The 21,474-nt window shown below is 43.2% G+C and overlaps 1 protein-coding gene across 7 annotated transcripts in view; it reads right to left on the reverse strand.

The window, feature by feature from the left end:
* Positions 1-12,024: 12,024 nt before the first annotated feature.
* Positions 12,025-21,474, reverse strand: part of GIGYF2 (GRB10 interacting GYF protein 2) — a 123,698-nt gene continuing 114,248 nt past the window's right edge. For all 7 annotated transcript variants that reach the window (XM_028140572.2, XM_028140570.2, XM_028140569.2 and 4 more), the window contains 2 exons: positions 18,546-18,693; positions 12,025-13,063 (listed from right to left, as the gene is read on the reverse strand). In XM_028140572.2, coding sequence (XP_027996373.2) covers positions 12,996-13,063; positions 18,546-18,693 — 216 coding nt within the window. In that variant the 3' untranslated portion in view covers positions 12,025-12,995. The remainder of the gene's footprint in view (positions 13,064-18,545; positions 18,694-21,474) is intronic.

Raw genomic sequence — 21,474 nt, forward strand, 5'->3', positions numbered from 1 at the left:
GGCCAATTAGCTGTGAGGATCAGCTGTGTCTACGCTAGGAGAACTTCTGTGCTGGAGACACCCTTATGGGAGAAGACTTGCAAAAGCCTCTGTGCTCAGCTTGGATGGGGCAGAGTCTCAGGGTGGTGCAGACAGCCTTGGCTTCCCGTCAGCTCTGCCCTATGAGGCCCCTGGGTCTCAGTGTCCCTCGGTAATCGCTGCAAGCACCTCTAAGAGAAAGCTGCCCTCGAGTTTCGCCCGCTGCCAGACAGTCCAGTTTCTCCCCGAATGAGTCTGGTTTCCCAGAAACTCGCCCAGAACTGGAGTTCAGCGCAGTCGGAAGCTTCCGTCTCCCTCCCGCTTTAGAAAGCCAGCTGTGCACTCAGCTGCCCATGCAGTCAGCTGCCCACCCTCTCTGCGCGCGCGTCTCTGTACCTCAGCCTTTTGCAGCTCCTCTGAGTCTCAGTGTGCTTTCCTCTTTCCTTCTAGTTGTATAATTTCCACTCAGCCAGCTTTCTTGTGGTTCTGGATGGTGTCCGTTTTGTCTTTTAGTTTTAGTTTTGATTTTGTTGTGTGAGGCAGCAGTTTAGGTGTTTACCTATGCCGCCATCTTGGTTCCATAGATTCGTTTTGTCTACACTTGAACTTCAAATAAATGGAACCATATGATATGAACTTTTTTGTTCAACATTCTGTGAAATTCATCCACATTGTTGCATGTGGCAATAGCTCATTCATTCTTGTTGCTGAATATGCCACAACTTATCCATTCCTTTATCCATTTCACCCAGTTATCTATGTCTATTTGGGTTATTTCTGGGTGTGAACGTTTATGAATACAGCACCTATGACTATTCTTGCACATGTCTTCTGGTGAACATGTGCACTAACTCTAAGGGCCAGAGGATAGTGTTTAGGTTCTGTAGATGCTGCCCAGCAGTTTTCTAGTGTTTGTTCCCATTTACACTCTCATCAGCAGTTGCCCTACATCCTCACCACATCCTGGTGTTGCCCGTCTTTTCATTACTAGTCGCCTGCTGGGTATGTAGTGGTATCTCATTGCGGTTGTATTTCCATGACTAATAAAATTGAGCAGTTTTCCATATTTATTGAGCACAGGACTATCCTCTTTTGTGAAGGGTCTGCTCAATTATTTTTGCCTCCATACTTATGGGGTGGTCTATCTTTTTAGGGTTTTTTGTGTGTGTCCCAGATAAAAAACATCTGTCAGATATATGTAATAGCGTCTCCAGATGAAGTGTTCATAGGTTGTCTGTGCCCACCCCGTAAGTCCCAATACAGCAGGGGCTGTTGTGTTCACCAGTGCATTTCCTGGACCTAGCCCCGTCCCAGCACATAGCAGGGACTTAATATTTGAATTTAGTCAGCTGGGATTTGGGGGACAGATTTAACCGTGAGCATCTTCTGTTCACTCATTTGTGCTGCTTGATTGCTGTGTCCCATCTTCATCTTTCTGTACCCTGCAATGTAATGTAGCAACGTAAGTACCGTCGGACCCCCAAATCACACTTCTGAGGCCTTCCTGCCAGCATCTGTCCATGGGCAGCACTGCAGGGAGATAGAGGTGGGAGGGGAGAAGTGGCTTCCTGCTGCTTCAGATTTCTGACAGCATCCCTGGCAGCAGCAGGAGCACTGGCTACAGGAACAGTGACGGGTCAGACGGAAGTGGCTGCAAGGAGAGAAGGCTGGAAGTGCAGGCTCCTGGATCCCCAACCTTAGCAGCCTTACTGGACAGTGCTCCAGCCTTTGAGCAATTTTTCTGCTCCTCCAGCCCAGACTGGTGTCAACCTCCAAGTCGCAGTTACTATTAGATAAGGAACCTTGCCTTCTGTCTCTTGCTCCATTACCCCTTCAGGCATCCTTATAAGAAATCCCCGTGCTGCCCTAACCTGTTTGGTTGGCTCAGTGGATGGAGCGTCGGCCTGCAGACTGAAGGGTCCCAGGTTCGATCCCGGTCAAGGGCATGTACCTTGGTTGCGGGCACATCCCCAGTAGGAGGTGTGCAGGAGGCAGCTGATCGATGTTTCTCTCTCATCGATGTTTCTAACTTTCTATCCCTCTTCCTTCCTCTCTGTAAAAAATCAATGAAATATATATTTTTAAAAATCCCATGTTAAATCTCTTCTGCTTGAAATACCTGCAGGGGACTGTTTCCTGGTGAGAGCTGTAACACATGGCCCACTGTGTGTTAGGACTCGGTTGTTTAGCATGAAGTGCCTATTGAACACAAGGCTTACAGGACCAGGTAGATGCTGCACTTGATAGTTACGGAAGGGATGATGACAGTAAGTAAACTGGCTACTTTTTACTGTGCTGGGTGTTCACATAAAGGATAATTTTAAGGATTTGAATTCTAAGGTTAGGGCATGATCAGAGAACTAGAGCATTTATGTGTTAGTCTTTTAAAAGAATCTCTCATTTCTTACAGATACGGGGTATAAGGTCAGGACCAAAATATGCATGGGTTGCAGAATTATAATAATCTTAAATTGAATTCATAGCCATGCCAATTCTCTTAGCTGGCATTCACGGCATTGACTGGGAAGGAGTGAGACCTGGAGGTCTGATTGAGGATCCCTGGGTAGACTCAGACAAATCCCCAGGCAGAGGGCTCTTCTCCAGTGTGAAGACAGTGCCTTTTCTTGTCTGAATAATAAATAACCTCACCTGTTAAGTACCCTTTCAAGAGGATGCCTATTTTCAACACCCACCTTGACAACACCCTCATTGTCCCCATACCCATAACTAGAATTAAGGAAAACAGGTACAGAGTCTGAGACAGGAGGAAACCAGTACACACTAAAACAATTGCTAATTATTCCAGCAATAAATTAATAACTAAATACTAAGTAAGATTTTGCTAATTTATAATAATAAAACCTGGAGAATATGTGTGGGAATAAATTCTAAGGTATTGGACTAAATGGATAGGATATGAGGGATCTTAGATCAGGTCACATGTATTGGTGTGTTTAGCAGAGATTCTGAACTCAATGTTTAGCTCAAACATCTAGAAGTAGCTCTAACATCTTGACTAAAACCAAACTCAATAGTAGCCTGGATTCAATGAGATTGAGAAGCCTGATGACTGAAGAGGAGGGAAGCCAAAGACTTAGAAGGGATGTTGGAGTGGATTTATGGTGACACACATTCTCCAGCCGTGACTCCCTCACTGAGGCGCTGAGAGATGTGTAGGGAAGGCGACCAGCATCTTTAAAAAGTTGTGTGGTGTGTGTTCCCCACAGGCCAAGGCCGACGATGACAGGATGACTGACTTCAATGGGAATCAGATGGATATAAACACTGCAACGAGTGTCAAACACAGTGTGTCCACAAGAATGTTTAGACCTACAGGAATAAAACAGATGGGCGACCTGCTGATGTGTTACTTGCTATACAAACATGGAGAGGGGAGTAGAAGCCTGCACTTACTGCAGTGAGCGGAGCACCAACCTCTAGCCTAGTTCCCAGACCCAGACTCTCTGGACAGGAAGGCAGCTTCTCAGTAAGACAGGACTCTGCATGGTGGCCTGGACAAGTATAAATAGTCTTCCCCAAAAGTGCTGGCAGCCACAGACCAGGGCCACTGTGCCCCGGAGAAGGGAAATCTTCAAGGATTGCTGGACATGGGCTATGTGGACACTAATCTCTGGGACCCAAATGCCACTGTTCACCAGAGTGGGAGTTTATGAGAGTCACGTGGTAGATAAGAGTTTTGGCCTGAATCAATCTCAGTGGATGAGAAGGGAGGGAGAGGGAGGCTACCCAAGGGCAAGAGTGGGCAGCTGAGACAGCATCCTGGGGAGGTGGAGCCATGTATGAGACAAGGTGCCAGGCCCAGTGCATGTTTCATCCTTCCATCAGATTTTGTTTATAAATACAAATTTGAGACAAAATTAAGAATTTTAAGATAGTAAAATGTATTTCAAATAATTAATAAACCACACTAAAGAGCAAATAATAGCAATGTATTCTCAGAATTAGACAAAAAGTCTAAATTAAAGAAATTACTACATGATTAACCTTGTACATACAGGGTGGGCAAAAGTAGGTCTACAGTTGTTCATATGGAAGATAATACAATAATCACTAAATAATAACACAAGAATAAACTTTCACATACTGACAACTATAAACCTACTTTTGCCCACGCTGTATTTTTGTAATGTTGGAGGTGAATCTTTAGAGTAAACAAATATTGAATTCTAGCTAGAAAGACTTTTTCACAGTAGTATGGGTTAATAATTATGAGACCACATTGGAATATTCTAGAATTGAGCAAATAAGGAAATACACTGAAGATAATATGAGTCAGTGTCTCATTGTTGGAGGAATTACAAATATGGGAAGGAGGAAGATTAGAATGGATCCTGTGTATTGGAATTGAAGATATTAGTAAGAACTCATTGAATGTAGAGATAAAGTTATGACATGTAGATACACAGGTGTATGCATGTACACACACACACACACACACACACACACACACACACTGCCTATCTGTGGAGACACCCCAGTAGCAATAAGCATGACCAGTGCCCAGATTTTGGTCTGGATACCATTCCCCAAGAAAAGGAACCACAGCTCCTCAGAGAAATGGTTTCCAAATCTGGAAAAGTAGACGAGGAACCTAACATATCTCTTGTCAATGTAAGGAAGTGTTCAGAGAATGACGGGGATATAGCAAAAGAACATAGAAGCCAATCGGAGGGGCTCATAAATGGATAGTGTGCATGAAAAAGAGAATCAGACTGTAACCTATACAGTGTGTTCATGATTGTGCATGGGTGTGTATGTATGGGAAGTTCATCCTTACAGAATGCTAATAAATGTGAAAGAAAAGCTTGGCAAACATCTTAGTAATTGTTCAAGAATCACCAATGGCTGCTAAACCAGTGGGTGAAAGACTGATGAGGATCTTAGTCTGCAGGTATCCCATAAAGAGGAAAATCAGTACAGCACAGAAACCTGGCAGACAGCACCTTAACCAAGGGACTAAAGTGACCATCGCCAGTAATGGTCCAACCCACCCACACGTGCTCCTGATACGCACTGAGGACATCACATCAGTGTTGTAGTATTCCTGCCCAACTACGTAACCTCAATCAGATCATGAGAAAACACCAGGCAAACTGTAGGCATTCTACAAAGTAATTGTCCTGCCCCCTTAAAATATGTCAAGATATGAAAGGCAAAGCCAGACAGAAGAACTGTTTCAGATCAGAGGAGACCCAAGAAACATGACAACTAAATGCAGCGAGTGATTGTGGACAGCATTCTGCTCCTGGTGGTTTTCCTTATGAAAGACATTAGCAGGACAATTGGTGAAATACGAAAGCCTGAATATTAATAGTATGGATCACTGATTTCCTAATTTTAATCACTGTCCTGTGGTTATGTAAAAATGTCCTTGTTTCAAGGTTCACACTCTGAAATAGTTAGGGATAAGGGATATAACGTCTGCAGCTATTAAGAGGCATCGATGTTAGCAATTGGAGGATCTGGGAGAACATTATGTGGGAGTTCTTGCTATAGTTCTGGCAATTTTTCTTTTAAAAAAAGGTTGAAATTACTCAAAATAAGAGCATCCCCCCCCCCCCAATGACAGTCACAACTTTTCAATGACGAAGGAAGTAATAGACCTAGGTGACAATCAATGAATGTTACAAAAAACTACATACAAGATCGACAGGACTTTTCTAATGGGGTGAATCAACTAACAGCAACATAACTGATGATGAATTTAATGTAAGTAAAAATGGGACAACCAGTCAATACTGCCAGCCAGTGTGACCATTGTGTGCAGCAGGGTGTACACCACACCACCGATTAGTATTCTTGGAGGGGAGGGGAAAACCTCAATTTAGTCAAGCCTTTAGATCTGACCAAGTACAGAAAATGTGGAAAGGTGAACAAAGCCATACCATAAAGATGCTCCCTGCTGAATCCAGAATATGGGATGTTCTGTGGACAAATGATTGTTTTATCAACTTTTTCTCTTTCTAAGGGGGAACTGGTGGTGTCTGTTTCATGACAGACTGACCTACCTAAAACTTAATTTCATGCTTCCAGAGAAGGTCAGAAAATCCATGTGAGTGTCTCTGTTCCCTACATGAGCTCACCATGCTTGCATTTTGACTGGGGTCTGCTTAAGTAGAACTTCAAAGGGTACTTGTCAAGCATCAGCAAGGACCGAGTGTCATTGAAAAACCGAGTGTCAGCAGGATCTCACAAGGGTGGGCAGGTGCCACAGAGAGCACACCAGCACTCAGGTGGCAGAAGCTAAAGGAAACCTCGGAGGTCAGCGAGGCCGCTGGTTCCCCATTCTGGCTCTCCATTTAGAATTACTTGAGCCACTTAAAAATAATCTCATGCTGGGCCGAAACCAGTTTGGCTCAGTGGATAGAGCGTCGGCCTGCGGACTCAAGGGTCCCAGGTTCGATTCCGGTCAAGGGCATGTACATTGGTTGCGGGCACACGCAGGAGGCAGCTGGTCGATGATTCTCTCTCATCGATGTTTCTAGCTCTCTATCCCTCTCCCTTCCTCTCTGTAAAAAATCAATAAAATATATTTTTTAAAAAATAATAATCTCATGCTGGAATTGCCCCAAATTAGACTCTGGGACATGGAGCTCAGGGATTGATTTTTGTTTCAAGTTCCTCAGATGATCTGGGCCAACCCCCTCACCTGACAGGCAAGCAAACTGAGGCCAAGACAGGACAGGAAGGACTGGTTAATATCGAGGTTGGCAGTATTGTCCCATCTCCTGGAACCTTGAGGGATATGTCTTTGCACTAATTTTAAGACACCTAAGAGGAAGAGCACCCCTATTTAATATGCTCTACTGTACCTATACTTGCTCCCACAAGCTCTCTTCTCCCTTGTGAAATAGTCTACAAATGGAATTTATCAAGCTTTTATGTGCTGGACATGGCACAATGCAATTACATTTTAAGTTACTGATCACAACTACCTGGTAGTTCCCATTTCACAGATGGGGAAACAAGTACTTGCCTAAAGTAGGTGGGACCAACATTCACATCTAACAGCTGCACTCCAGGGCCTCCACTCATAACACCACTCACAGGGTTACTCCACAGGGAACCTTAAAAACATACACCAAAAGCCTAGATTCTGTGTAGAATTGGGAGATGCTAGACACGGCAAGGCTATGCCCTTGGAAACGGCTCTGGGTTCCTGGCTCTGTGCAAGAATGGAAACCAGAGCCTGTTCTGAGCCCCTCATGGAAAAGCCAGGGGTCCTCAGTCCACAGGCCAAATCGGGGTGTCTGCTAAGACTCCTTTCCCATGGTCACTGTGCACAAACTTACCTCTTCCAAACTTCTCCCATCTCAAAACAAGACTAGAGAGTGTGACTGTAGAATCAGGACCACAGTGAAATTTGGGGTAGCAAAGCACTCAAGCAACCCCCCCCCCCTTCCCAGACTTTCCTACAACTAATTGTAGCTGTATCTCTACATCTGGCTAACAAGAATTAAGAGTTGGGTAGGGTTCCCAAAAAAGCTCCTTAAAGGGGGCTGACTGAGCAGAGGTGTGCTCCCTTTGCCTTGTCCCACTCCTTTCTCCTGTCTGGAATATAAGCATGATCATTGGTGCTCTAGCAGTCACCTGGGACGATGAGTGACCTTGAGGATGGAAGCCACAAGGGTACAGTGAACAGAAAGAAGTTGGATCCCTAACTGACCTCCGAATTTCACTTGAGAAACGATTTTGGTTAAGTCATTGCTACTGTCTTTTATTATATGCAACCAAACCTACTACTGACCCACAGACCATTTTAAGGACCGTTTCTCATGCTAAAAGAAGTCACAGGAAAAAGGAATGTACTGTCAGGGGAAACTAATCCATCACACCTGCATTTGGGGGGAAAAGTAAACAATCTTTAGGATATGATGTCGCTGCGTCGGAAGACTGCCTGGACTGAACTGAGTGTTGAGGCGATCCTGAGTTCCACCCCTAATGTCATCATCTTGCTAGCAATGAAGGGAGGCAATGCCAGCTCTTAGGCCACAGGGCAGCCATCAGGGAACAAGCCCACTTCTCTCATTCCCCTGCATCAATGTGCCGCTTCTCCCAAGCAGTGAACCATGGCTACCATTGTTTCTTTAGTTGCAAACATTCTCACTGATAATCCCTGGAGGCAAATTCTCCTCTTGAAGGCTAGGGTTCCCAGTTTGGAAGTGATGCTACCAAAAGCTGCATAGGTTCCTCACACTCAGGGAATCCAGCAACATCAATAAGCTGAACATCACACATCTAGCTAGCTGCTTCCAGGTGTCCGGCTTCCCACATCCCAACAGCCACAGCAGGACCAAAGCCATCATCCAGAGATGAGCCCCTTCCTTTTTGTTCCAAGAAACTCATCAATGAGGCCAACTTCCATTTGCGTTAGTGGTGGTTGTGCCTTTTTGTTTAGAATGTGTGTGGCTCAATTGGTTAACCCTTTGCACTTGCTTGCTTTTTTCTCGATTCCTTTATTCTACTCGGGATTTAATTTTTTAAATACCCCAGATTTTACAAAATGCGGCAGTAGAATAAAAAACTGGAGTTTCTTTTCATACAAACTTATTTATTTAATGTAAGAAAAGCCCAAATAAAGAAGGAGGGATAGAAGGAGGGAAGGGATGGGCTACCGATGCTAACCGTGTCAAGTTACACTCGACATCCGAGTGCAAAAGGTTAAAGCATCATCCTGATTCACCAAGGTTGTGGGTTTGGTTCCTAGTCAGGGCATATACAAGAAGCAACCAATGAATGATGCATAAATAAGTGGAACAAATCAATGTTTCTCTCTCTCAAAAATCAATAAAAATTATAGAATGTGCATGCCTGCTGATCTTTTGGGGAAGTTCTATTTCCCATAGTGGGCACACAGGAGAAAGAGGTTCATTTCACAGTAGCACATCTGTGTAATCAGTCATACACAGTCTTCCTATTTTTATTAATAGTGGAGAAAGGAGCATTTTGTAAAAAATAAATTTTAATTCCTCTACCTGATCAACTGTAATGTATTTAAAATACCCACTATCCTGTCTAATAAAAGAGTAATATGCAAATTGACCATCACTCCAACACACAAGATGGCTGCTCCCATGTGGTGAAAGATGGCTATCTCCATGTGGACACAAGATGGCCAGCAGGGAAGGACAGTTGGGAGGGACCAGGCCTGCAAAGGAGGGCAGTTGGGGGCGATCAAGCCTGCAGGGGAGGGCAGTTAGGGGTGACCAGGCCGGCAGAGGAGGGAAGATGGGGGAGACCGGGCCTGCAGGGAAGGGCAGTTGCGGGGGACCCAGGCCTGCAGGGGAGAGCAGTTGGGAGGAACCTGGCCTGCAGGGGAGGGCAGTTAGGGGTGACCAGGCCTGTAGGGGAGGGCAGTTAGGGGCAATCAGGCTGGCAGGGGAGCAGTTAAGCATCAATCAGGCTGGCAGGGGAGTGGTTAGGAGGTGATCAGGCTGGCAGGCAGAAGTGGTTAGGGGCAATCAGGAAGGCAAGCAGTTGGGAACCAGTAGTCCTGGATTGTGAGAGGGATGTCCGACTGCCCGTTTAGACCCGATCCTACCAGTATTAGGCCTAAACAGGCAGTCGGACATCCCTCGAGGGGTCCCAGATTGGAGAGGGTGCAGGCTGGGCTGAGGGACACACACACCCCCGTGCATGAATTTCGTGCACCGGGCCTCTAGTATTATATATTTATAAAATGGTTCCCCTTAGAGAAATTCATTATCTATAATAAAAGCATAATATGCTAATTAGACTGGACGTCCTTCCAGACGACCATCTGGATGAAGCTGGGGCTGCGAGGGAAGCCCGGGTCCCGGGTGCCTGCCAGTGGCTGGAGGGAAGCCCGGGTCCCAGGTGCCAGAGGGAAGCCGGTGCCAGCAGCCGGGGGAAGGAAGGCCTATCCTTGCTCGAATTTCGTGCATCAGGCCTCTAGTATAAAATAAAGCCAGAGGTACTAATATCTACCCCATTAAAAAAGTAAATAAGCCCTCAACTTAGAGCCAATGGAGAAAGTTCAAGTTCCTTGATGTATATGCATAAACTCATTTTATACAGTTCTTTCCCCCAAATGGCCACAGAGGTCTCTCCATTCCACACACACATCTATAATATGACCTTAGCACTTCTTCCATCGAGGCGGATGGGATGTTCCCAGTCCCTGATATCTGAGTGGGCTTGTGTCACAGAAGTGAACTATGTGACTTCTGCCTGGTTCTCTGGGGGAAGTCAACTGCCATACAAGAAGCCTGTCTACCCTGAAGCTGCTGTGATAGAGAGGACATGGAGTTCCTGCAACCATAGCTCAGTCAAGTTCCCACACAACAGCCAGCATCAACTGCCACTCACACAGTGAGCCATGTTGGCCAGCCAAACTAACCGGGCCTTCCTATGCCTGCAGCCCAGCAGACATCTGAGCATGCCAGAGGAGACGACACAGAACTGCCCGCTGAGCCCTCCCCAAGTCCCGACTCACAAAACTACCCACAAAACGAAGGAGCTGCTGTAAGCCAGCCTGGGGTAATTGGTTATGCAGCGACAGTAACCAGAGCCCCAACTATCTTGGAGAAAGTCTCCATAATTAAAACTATTTTATCTGGGTATGTTTTAAAAATCGCTTAAGTTAAAATAACTAAAAGCAAACAGTGTACAAAACAAATACTTTAACTCTCAGAAAGAGTTCAGAAATTTTACAGAAACAGTTCAGAAAATTTGCAAATACATTTATAGAAAGGATTAAGAACAAGGCAGCTGGAAGTGAGAGTGAGCAAATCAGAATGTGAAAAAGAGAGAACTGAAAGAAATTCCTAGGGAAGAGCAGTTTCTTTCTACCAAGTGGGAAATTCCACAGGTAGGAGCTAGGCAAATGGAATGTTCCATGACTAAAATGACTTTGTCCCTTCTAATCTGCCTCCCCCACCCCTTATTTATTTCCTGAACAAGCATACAGCAGAGTCTGGTTTGGAAGGTGTGGGCAGGGCCGAGGAGCAGACATCCACGGACCAGCAGAAGGGACATACAAAGGAAGAAAAGCCCTTTGGTCAAACTTACCCATGTTTATCCTGACCCCTACATTTTCAAGTCAAGAACCAGCCAGTGTTTCACAGCCTGGCAGAGAAAGCTCCGGCTGCCTCCACGTTTTTCCATGGCACCAAGAGAACGATTTTGTGCAAAGCGCAGCCTCGACAAGGCGAGAGAATACTACCAGCTTTTATTTAAGTTCTTTTTTATTTTCCTCCACACTGGCAAAAGTTCCGAGGGAGCTTAAAGTTTTGTAAACATTTTAACTACTCTTCTCCCCCCCACCCCCACTTTTGAATTTACAAAGCAAAGGAGAGCAGGAGTCTCAATTTTAAATGGTTCCCCATCTCCTCATGCTATTTGATCCAAAAACTATATACAAGTTTATAGCAGTCTCTGTATAGTTATTGTACATGTTTAGGAGGGAGAGAGGCAAGAAGGGATAGGGAGAATGGTGATCCAAAATAATAAAAATAGAAACCAAATATAATCATTCAAAACCAAACTGCTCTCAGAGCAACTCCAGCCTCTTCAGGCAATGACAGGAAGAAAAGGTGCTCTATCAGGAGCCACCCAAACAGCACTTCTTGCACAGGGATGGATGGTCCAATGGCTCCGGACCAAAGTGTGACTGGCAATTCCAGATGGTGTTGTGGGGTGGGGAGTGGGAGGGTGGGGGAGGAGGGGCTGGTGGAGGCAGGAAGAGTATTTGTTTATAAATAGGGCTTGAATACATTTATATCTGAAGGGAAGGGTATGCGGAGACCATGACCAGAAGCCAGCACCAGGCTTCTCTCCCATCCTATCCCGTCCCTCCATCCCACTGCATTCTCTTGTATAGTGGTTTCCATGGATGAAGGTCTTACAGATGGTCAGGTTTTGTATGTTCTTTTTTTTTTTTCTTTCAGAAAAGGCAACCAACTTGCCATTCCAGAATCTTTAAACAAAACCTTTTCAGGGCCACAGCAAGACACACACGCAATGTTCTGAGGAACCAGATGAATTTCTGAGCTTTTATCTGATGCAAAAGTTTATCCCTATTCAAAATGAAATTATACAAATTCATACATATGGTAAAGATCCTAGCTGCCTCTTAAACGAGACAAATTTTCAGCAGAAAGGCCCAAAAACAAACTGGTCCTAGTCCTCTGAAGTAAAAATATTTATGGGAAAAATCAGTTTTTGTAAGAAAGAAAAATTAAGAATAAGTCCCTCTCCCAGGCCACAGGGTCTCCTTTGTCCAATCAGGTTGGAGTATGCCAGGGGAGAAGTCAGCTTGCGTGGAAGTCACTATCTAATGAAGAAAACATGAATCCTTCCTCCGAAAGGATGCTCAGAAAGAACAGGCGAGGGGTGTGTAACATCAAACTAATCCAATCTAAACTCCACCCGACTCAGGGCCTCTTTGATGCAATCCCAAAGTTAGCAATGCGACCTTCAGACTGCAGAGCGCTGACTGTCTCTGTCGGACACTCAGTCACGGTCCATGGGTGTTTTGTAGCTGGCCAATGTCTGTTACCATTAACTCTCTTCATGATTGCACCAGCTAGACCCCTTGCCCTTATTGGGAGAATAAAATGAAGAAAAACAAAAGGGAAAAAATGACAAGAGAAAGTAAATTGCTATTGGCAGATCCCAACACACTTTCTGGGAGACAGTAGATGAAATCACGGCACAGTAAACACGTGCTGCCCAAAATCAGCCTTGTTGGAGAGTAATCCCAACTGCCACCCCCGAGACACAGGGTCTGGTCCACTTATCTATACAGTCTGAGATGCTCACCAACAGAAATGGTTTAAAGGATCTTGGACACAAAAGGCTAGAAGAGAAAGCCTGAGTGATGGATTCTGTGATTTGTTGCAGAGTGGTAAGAGTAAATGGTAAGTGTTGTGTCCAAAGGTGAAGAATCCATGGTCAGCAGAGAGGAGAGGGAAGGCCAGTCCACTGGCAGGTGCTCAGTAGTCATCCAAAGTTTCGATTTCACCCATATTGAGTCGCTCCGATGAAGCATTGACTGAAAACCCTGCAGGAAAAAATTGACAATGAGTGACAAATACCCAGACAACTATGTGTCTCAAATGCAATGGGCTGCAATTCTGGGCAGTAGGCTGGAATATGAGTCCTTTTGTTTTTGAGCACACCATAAGGGTGGAATAATCAAGGGAAGGAGAAGAAAGAAGGATAAAGGTCAGAGCAGTGGTTTTGTTTTCTGCCCTTCAAATAAGAGATTCTTTTTGTTTTATTTCTTAGGGTTCTAATATAATTTAATTAGGAAGAAAAAACAAGCAAACAAAACCAGCATTACTGCTTAAACAGAATTACAAAACCATTGCCTTAGAGAGTTCAGAAAGGAACTTAGGGTATAAGTGTGTGTTCAGGCCAGGCCAGGCTGGTCCCTGAAGGAGAGGGGAAATTCATTCAGGATAGGTACCTTAAAAGAAATGGGGCCTTAGCTGCATTTGGGGCCCTAGCCTGTTTGGCTCAGTGGACAGACAGAGTGTTGACCTGTGGACTGAAGGGTCCCAGGTTCGATTCTGGTCAAGGGCACATACCTTGGTTGCAGGCTCAATCCCTGGCCTGAGTTGGGGCGAGTGCAGGAGGCAACCAATCAATGTGTCTCTCTCATATCAATGTTTCTATTTCTCACCCTCCCACTCTCTCTAAAAATCAATGGAAAAAATATCCTTGGGTAAGGATTAACAAAAAATAAGAAATGGGGGCAGGAAAGCAGGAGTAACACATTCTGAGTGAGAGTAATACTACTTCAGCCCTACTCACTACTGGGAACACCACCACCCTTAACTCAAAAACTCTATCAAATTCTGGCCAAGAGCTTTTGCTATTCGGAGGTAGGAGGCTTCAGGAAAGATCCACTACAAAATCCCTAGGGCCCTCAGAAATTATTTCTATCACATAGTAGACAGCACAAAAATGTTCAAGTATTTTATTCAACTCAATCTATTGTAAGTAGACCTGCAAAGGAAAGGATTTCAGTTAGCAATACTGAGTAAGCAAAATGCAATTTGTTTTAGAATAGCAGAACTGCCCTGGACAGTGTTTCTCAGTGCATCAGCTCACTCACTAAAGGGTCTCAAATTCGATTCCTGATCAAGAGCATATACCTGGTTGCAGGTCATGGTGTGGGAGGCAACCAATTGATGTGTATCTCTCACATTGATGTTTTTCTCCCTCCTTCCCTTCCACTCTAAAAAATGAAAAAAATATCCTTGGGTGAGGATTAGCAACAACAATAACAACAAAAATAGAATAACAGTACTAGCACTGAAGGCAGCAAGCAGTACTCATAAACACTACTGACATTTGAAAACCTAATGCCACCAGCCACATGTATGTAATTTTCCCATAAACTCCATAATCAGAGATTGATAAATAGAGTTATTTACAGGGCCTCTTTGGAAGGAGTGACTCCCAAAAAAGCTTTCAGTTCAACTACCCTAAATGAAATCCCAAACTGTTTAACTGCTATTTGAGTATCAAAAAGTAAACAAGCCATGCTCTCCAGTCTAAAAGCAGTTCTGTTAATATTATTTGAGTTTTCTGCCTCCTCCTTTTTATTCCTAATGTTCAAGTTTTCAAACAAATACATTTTTTAAAGGTACCAATAATAAACCAAAAATTCTCTACATAATAAAAACAGCTTAATTATATTACATTCTTGACTCAAAAATATCATGAATTGAAAACATAAGCACGTCTGTTTATTAACCAGGGAAGCTGCGGTACAAGCTGCTTATAGGTCTGAGTCTGGGAGAGCTAAGGACTCCAAACCCCAACCTGAGCTCTACCCATCACCTGTGTTCCCACAGCCCACAAGACTTTCTCCCTTAAAAATAATGAAAGGCTTAGTGTTTGTATTTTTAAATAACAGTTTAATTAGGTAAGTATAAACACCTAAACACCAAACAAGTCTATGAAATGAGCTATTAATCTACTCTGAAGCAGCTTTTTCTTTGATGTCACATATATCTCGAGAACATATGAAATGTGATAAAAATAATAATGAACTACAGGCAATAAAAGTGAAAAGGTAATAACACAAACTAAATTATTTTTTAACCATAAAAAGACAGGAAGGAAAAGAAGCCTGGGGCAAAAAAAAGTTATTTATTTATTGCCATAATATTCTGATAACGAGGCTTTTTGCAGACATGGTCTCATTTACTTGCCATAGAAAATCAGTAAGGTGGACACTTTCCCCTTTTGATAAAAAGGAAAGCTCTGGAACACCAGGACACCCAAGGAAATGCAAACGAGGATTTAAGCCCAGGATGCCTAGCTCTAAAGACACATTCCCTTAGGTTCAGAACAACAGGCTGCCTCTCACTCACACAATTTCTTTAAGGTTTGAGAGCCTGTTTTTATTTTTAAAACATATTTTTATTGATTCCAGAGAGGAAGGGAGAGGGAGAGAGATAGAAACATCAATGATGAGAGAGAATCACTGACTGGCTGTCTCCTGCACACCCCCACACAGGGGATCGCACCCGCAACCCAGGCATATGCCCTGACCACAAATCAAACCATGACCTCCTGGTTCATAAGTTGAACATTCAACCACTGAGCCACATCGGCTGAGTTGAGAGCCTGTTTTTATAAGGAGTGTAACTGTGTGTGTTTGAATTGCACGGGTTCACTTACTTATATAGGTGGATTTTTTTTCAATAAGTATGCAGTTGGCCCTTCATATCCCAGGATTTCGCATCTATGAATTCAGCCAACCTCGATGGAAAACAGTATTTTTGACTGGAAACTGGGAATCAGTGGATGCAGAGGGCAGACTATATACATTGTTCTACGGCATTTTATATAAGGAACTTGAGAATCCTCAGCTTTTGGCATCCGCACCAGTCCTGGAACCAATCCCCCACAGATGCAAGGGACGAATGAAGTTAAGTTTTGGGGAAGTCAAAAATTATACTCAGACATGTGATTGTGTAGAAGGTCTACGACCCTAACCCATGTTATTCAAGGGTCAACTGTATTTGTCATATCTACGTACAGGATGCTGGCTCACAATGCCAGCTGGCAGACAATGGAAGATATTAAAATGAGCCTGGGCCCCTTCTGGTGGTTTGTTTTAGAAGCATGGCTCTCTTCTCATCTACTTTTTCAATGGATACTTTTGGAGCAAATTAAAGCCTGGTTCCTACTCTGTGATGGGAAACTTGTAACTGGCGGATATTTATCAATTTTCTTAATCTGTAAATCAATAAGGCATATATAAATTAAAACAATAATATGTGAAAGTGAGTAGGTAAAGGGCAGAAATTAGTAATTATCCAAAGAATTTCCAGAAGGAGGTCCAGTTGAACAGAAATTTTCATAAAATGGCCTAAGAGACTACCCAAGTGAGTTTCCTTAATACTCTGATTTTTTTTCTTCCCCTTTAAGATATACAGATTCCTTAAACTCTATTTCTAAAATGACCCCTCATTCCCCTAAAGCAGTGGTTCTCAACCTTCCTAATGCCATGACCCTTTAATACAGTTCCTCATGTTGTGGTGACCCCCAACCATAAAATTATTTTCGTTGCTACTTCATAACTGTAATTTTGCTACTGTTATGAATTGTAATGTAAATATCTGTGTTTTCCGATGGTCTTAGGCGACCCTGCTAGCGGTTCTCAACCTGTGGGCAGTGCCTTCACACGAGGATCTCAACCGCTAGCAGGGTCGCCTAAGACCATCGGAAAACACAGATATTTACATTACAATTCATAACAGTAGCAAAATTACAGTTATGAAGTAGCAACGAAAATAATTTTATGGTTGGGGGTCACCATAACATGAGGAACTGTATTAAAGGGTCGCGGCATTAGAAAGGTTGAGAACCACTGCCCTAACGGGAGATTTTAAGTCCCGTTTTTTTCTTACATCTGTAATAGGAGATGGGGTCAGATCAAACAACGCAATACTTAAGCCTCATTTTCAAAGGAATCTTTTTCCTGACAGCCTAGCCTTTAAGTGCCACAGCTAAGTAGCATGGAATTCTGAGCTAGAACCCACAACCAGACTTTTAGAAACACTTTTAAATTTATATTCATCTATTTCTGTCAACTAGATAAAATTTTGGACTATTCTATCCATCCTTAACATAAACTTTCAAGACAGGCAGAAAGAACAGAATTTCACCAGATCTCCATGCTCCCAAAGCCAGCGTTCAGGTATTAGCTCCAAATGGCAATACTCAAAGTTTAGTTTTTGTTACTAACATTTGCTTTCTCGAGGGCAGGAAACCTCTGGAGGAAAGTGGATTCTGTTCAAGGCAGAGTGGGGTTGTAACTTCCCTCTTGCTGTGCTATTCGCTCTCTCATGCGGGTCTCTCCATTGGAGTCTCACAGCCATTTCCCACTCAACTCATCCAACACTTAAATGCCCTATCATTTCCCCTAAAGCTCTCTCCACTTCACAGTGCTTGCTTATCATTTTAGCAAAAGCCAACACTATCCTTCCTGCTGTCAAACCTCTCCAGTCTTTTTATCCAGCCAATTCTATCCCCTAGGATTCCTAGCTCTAAAGCCCACATTCTCTTATGTTCAGAATAACAGGCTGCCTCTCATACAATTTCTTTAAAGTTTGAGATCCTTAAAATTCCTCAAATCCATCTCTCATTCCAAAACCCTACTCACCTGGTCTATATTGCAGCCTCTTAACCAAGCCAACATCCCACACCATTCTATTCCAGACAGTGTGATTTGTAATAGCCTATTTTACATTCATAAATGAATAACAATTTTATCCTTGTATGTAGGTTGCTAGGCCAATTTAAGGAACACTGGAAGCCCATCAGCTTTGCCTATGCTGTTTATTAATTACTCCAGAAACAACAGTCCCCATCCTTCCTGCTAGTCTTTCAAAGCCCCAATTCAGGTGTCACCTTTTCCATGAAGCTGCCTCGTGTGAAGACACTGATCCTCATTATAGGACAAGAACAGCTGTTGGTAACACAGAAGAGTGGAAAGAAAACAGGCCTGCTCTGCAATCCCAGGCCATGCTGACAGCTGGGTGACTGGGAAATGTTCTGAATCCTCTAGGCTGGGGTTTTCTCAATGGGAAAATGAACATCACCTCATAAAGCAATCATTCTGAGAATCACATGATCAACAAACACTGGCTCTTTTCTCTGAACACCTGATTGGATTTATGGTCAGTTTCCACACACATCAGCATTTAAGTTTGTAAATAACTTTTACTATTCTCCATTATCATTATTTCCAAATAAATGAAAAGGCCTTCTAGGGAAATTAATATTAAATATGAAACAGGCTTTAAAGTATAAAGCACCATACAATCTAGTCCCTATAGCACATGAGGCACGGCTCTTGCGTTGAGACATCCAGTAAATACTTACTACTTATTTTGAACTGGTTAAAAGAATTAATTTGGTAGAAGAATTATTTCCCTTCCTGAAAAAAATCCTACCATGGGACTGCTATAGCCTGCTATTCCCCCAATGCCCAGCCGAGACTTAAGACCTGTGCTCACCTAATAAACTGGGATCTGCCCGAACCATCTTCTGTTTTTTCTTCTTCTTGCCACTCTGTACGGCCTCAAAATTGGATTGTTGGTTGTTGCTTTGATTGGTCTGAAATACTGAATGGAGTGCACTGTGGTTCATCCCCCACACGGAGTCCTGTGAAACAAGATGGTACAAGTGAAATTACACAGTGCACGTAGGCTTGGCCCACCCTCCGAGAATGGTTGATTGCCCTCCCTCACCTTATCAACTATGAGTTTCAAACAAAAAGTCTACCACAGATTCTGGTAATTATGAACCCCAGAGTAGTCCACTGAGCCACCCTTCTCCTTCATTTAGATTTGGACATCCCATTTAAGTGCTATGCCTCCACAAAGCCTATCTTGGTAACTCCAGGTGTCACCCTGCTATGACAGCACAGCAGTCAAATCCTCTCAGGTCTGCATGGAGTCTGTACAATCCACTAGGAAATTCAATATGCAGCAGATACAATCACCAGCAGACCTCTGACTTTGGCAATTTACATGCCTCACATACCCAAAGTGGAAGGTTCCTTTGTTCTCTGGGCCCCTAGACAGAGAGAACAGGCTGCAAACGAACTGGTACCATCATATCAAATAAAGTAAATGCCCTGTACTTTATTCCTATTGACAATCACCGAAGGGGTCTAGTCTTAAAACATTATTCATACTTCTACCAACTGGTTCAACTATGAAATGATCTACCAGATAATTCACTTACTTGTTGCACTTATTAGAGCAATTTATTCAAAACTGGGATCAAGCCCTGGCTTATGTGGCTTAGTGCTTAGAGCAGGCGTCCTCAAACTATGGCCTGCAGGCCACATGCAGGTGTTTTTGCCATTTTGTTTTTTTTACTTCAAAATAAGGTATGTGCAGTGTGCATAGGAATTTGTTCATATATTTTTTTAAAACTATAGTCCGGCCCTCCAACGGTCTGAGGGACAGTGAACTGGACCCCTGTTTAAAAAGTTTGAGGACCCCTGGCTTAGAGCATAGGCCTGCACACCGAAGAGTCTCCCAGTTAAGGGCATACACCTGGATTGCAGGTTCAGTCCAGGCTCCAAGGGGGCATGTGCAGAAGGCAGCCAATCCATGTGTCTCTCTCACATCAACCAATCTCTCTCTCTTTCCTCTCCCTAAAACTCAATGGAAAAAATGTCCTCAGGTGAGAATTAACAAAACAAACAAACAAAAAACACTGAGATAAAGATTTAGTGAGCTAGCTGAAGGCAGGAAGGGTGGAGAAAGCCCTGTGGAAGGATGAGCCTGGATGCACTTGTCCTAGACGTTTGCCTTCCTACTTCAGCAGAGTCAGCCACTTCACAAATGCAAAGGACCTTCTGCATTGCTACAGAATGTCTTCTCTTGTAATTCCTCAAAATACTTTTCCTAGTGCTGTTCATATTTACATCTTTTCACTTTTCCTTCAGTTGATCCCTTTTAGCCTTCAAATGGATTTCACTGTATCTTACATGTTCCCAGAAGTGACCCATAAAACAAACATTATCTCTAGTAAAAGAATTATGTGATTAAAGAATATGAATATTCTATAGCCTCTCCCTTAATTATGCCAGTTAGTCTTTCAAAAAACTTATACAACCAATCCTCATTATTCATGGATTCCACATTTATAAATTCACTACAATAGTCCACCCTTATCCACGGTTTTGTCTTCCTTGGTTTCAGCAGTCAATCATAGTCCAAAAATATGAAATGGAAAATTCCAAAAATAAACAATTCATGAGTTTTAAGTTGTGCACTGTTCTGAGTAGCATGATGAAATTTTGCACCACCCACTCAGTGCCGCCCTGGACATGAATCATCCCTTTGTCCAGCATCTCCATGCTGTCTGTGTACTTGCTACCTGCCCATTAGACATTTAGTAGCTACATTGGTATCGGGCCTGTTATCAGAGAGCTAATGACACCACATTCACCTAACTTCTATTACAGTATATTGTTATAATTGTTTAGTATTGTTGTTAATCATTTATTGTGCCTAATTTATAAATTAAACTTCATCATAAGTATGTATGTACAGGAAAAAAAACATAGTATATATAGGGTTCAGTACTACCCACAATTTCAGGCATCCACTGAGGGTCTTACAACATGTCCCCCATGGATTAGGGGGGACTACTGTACTCATTGTAATTTATTTGTAACCCTCAAATCAATACCAGCAGTGCTTTTGTGGTCATTCTGGACATGTACATGTCCAGAGCAGTGAAAAGTCTGAGTTGCTCGAGGCACACATTTGCAGTTGAGGTAGATCAGAACAATACTCTGCCTTCTTATCTCAGCTCTCATACTGTAAACAAGCATCTTTTTTAGCCTATTTAGTGTCATGTTTTCCACATTTTTGTCCTTTTTTGTTGGTGATTTTATTGTTTAAAATAGCCCCCAAGTGTTAAGTGCTGTCTAGTGTTCCTAAGCACAAGGAGTCTGTTATGTGCCTTATAGGAAATATATGTGTTAGGTAAGCTTCATTCAGGCATGAGTTAGAGTGTGCTGGCTGTGAGTTCAATATTAAGGAATCAACAATAAAGGGGTAGGCAAAAGTTTTACAAATAATACAATAATTAATAAGAATATAAGAATAACCTATTTCACAATCACAACTGTAAACCTACTTTTGCCCACCCCTTTATCCTATCTAATAAAAGAGAAACATGCAAATTGACCGTACCTCCACTACGCCCACAAGCCACGCCCACAAGCCAATCAGGGGCGAGTATGCAAATTAAACCAACCTAGATGTGGTTAATTTGAATATCCAGGCACAGAGCGAAGACTGTACAGTGTAGAAGGAAGCCAAGTGCTGCAAAAGGGAGTGAAGCTGCAGAGAAGCAAGCAAGCGAGACGGCGGAGAAGGGAGGGAAGCAGGTGGGGTGGAGGAGAAGGGAGGGAAGCAG

Source organism: Eptesicus fuscus, chromosome 11, assembly GCF_027574615.1.
Source record: "Eptesicus fuscus isolate TK198812 chromosome 11, DD_ASM_mEF_20220401, whole genome shotgun sequence".
In the NCBI taxonomy this organism is placed as follows: domain Eukaryota; kingdom Metazoa; phylum Chordata; class Mammalia; order Chiroptera; family Vespertilionidae; genus Eptesicus; species Eptesicus fuscus.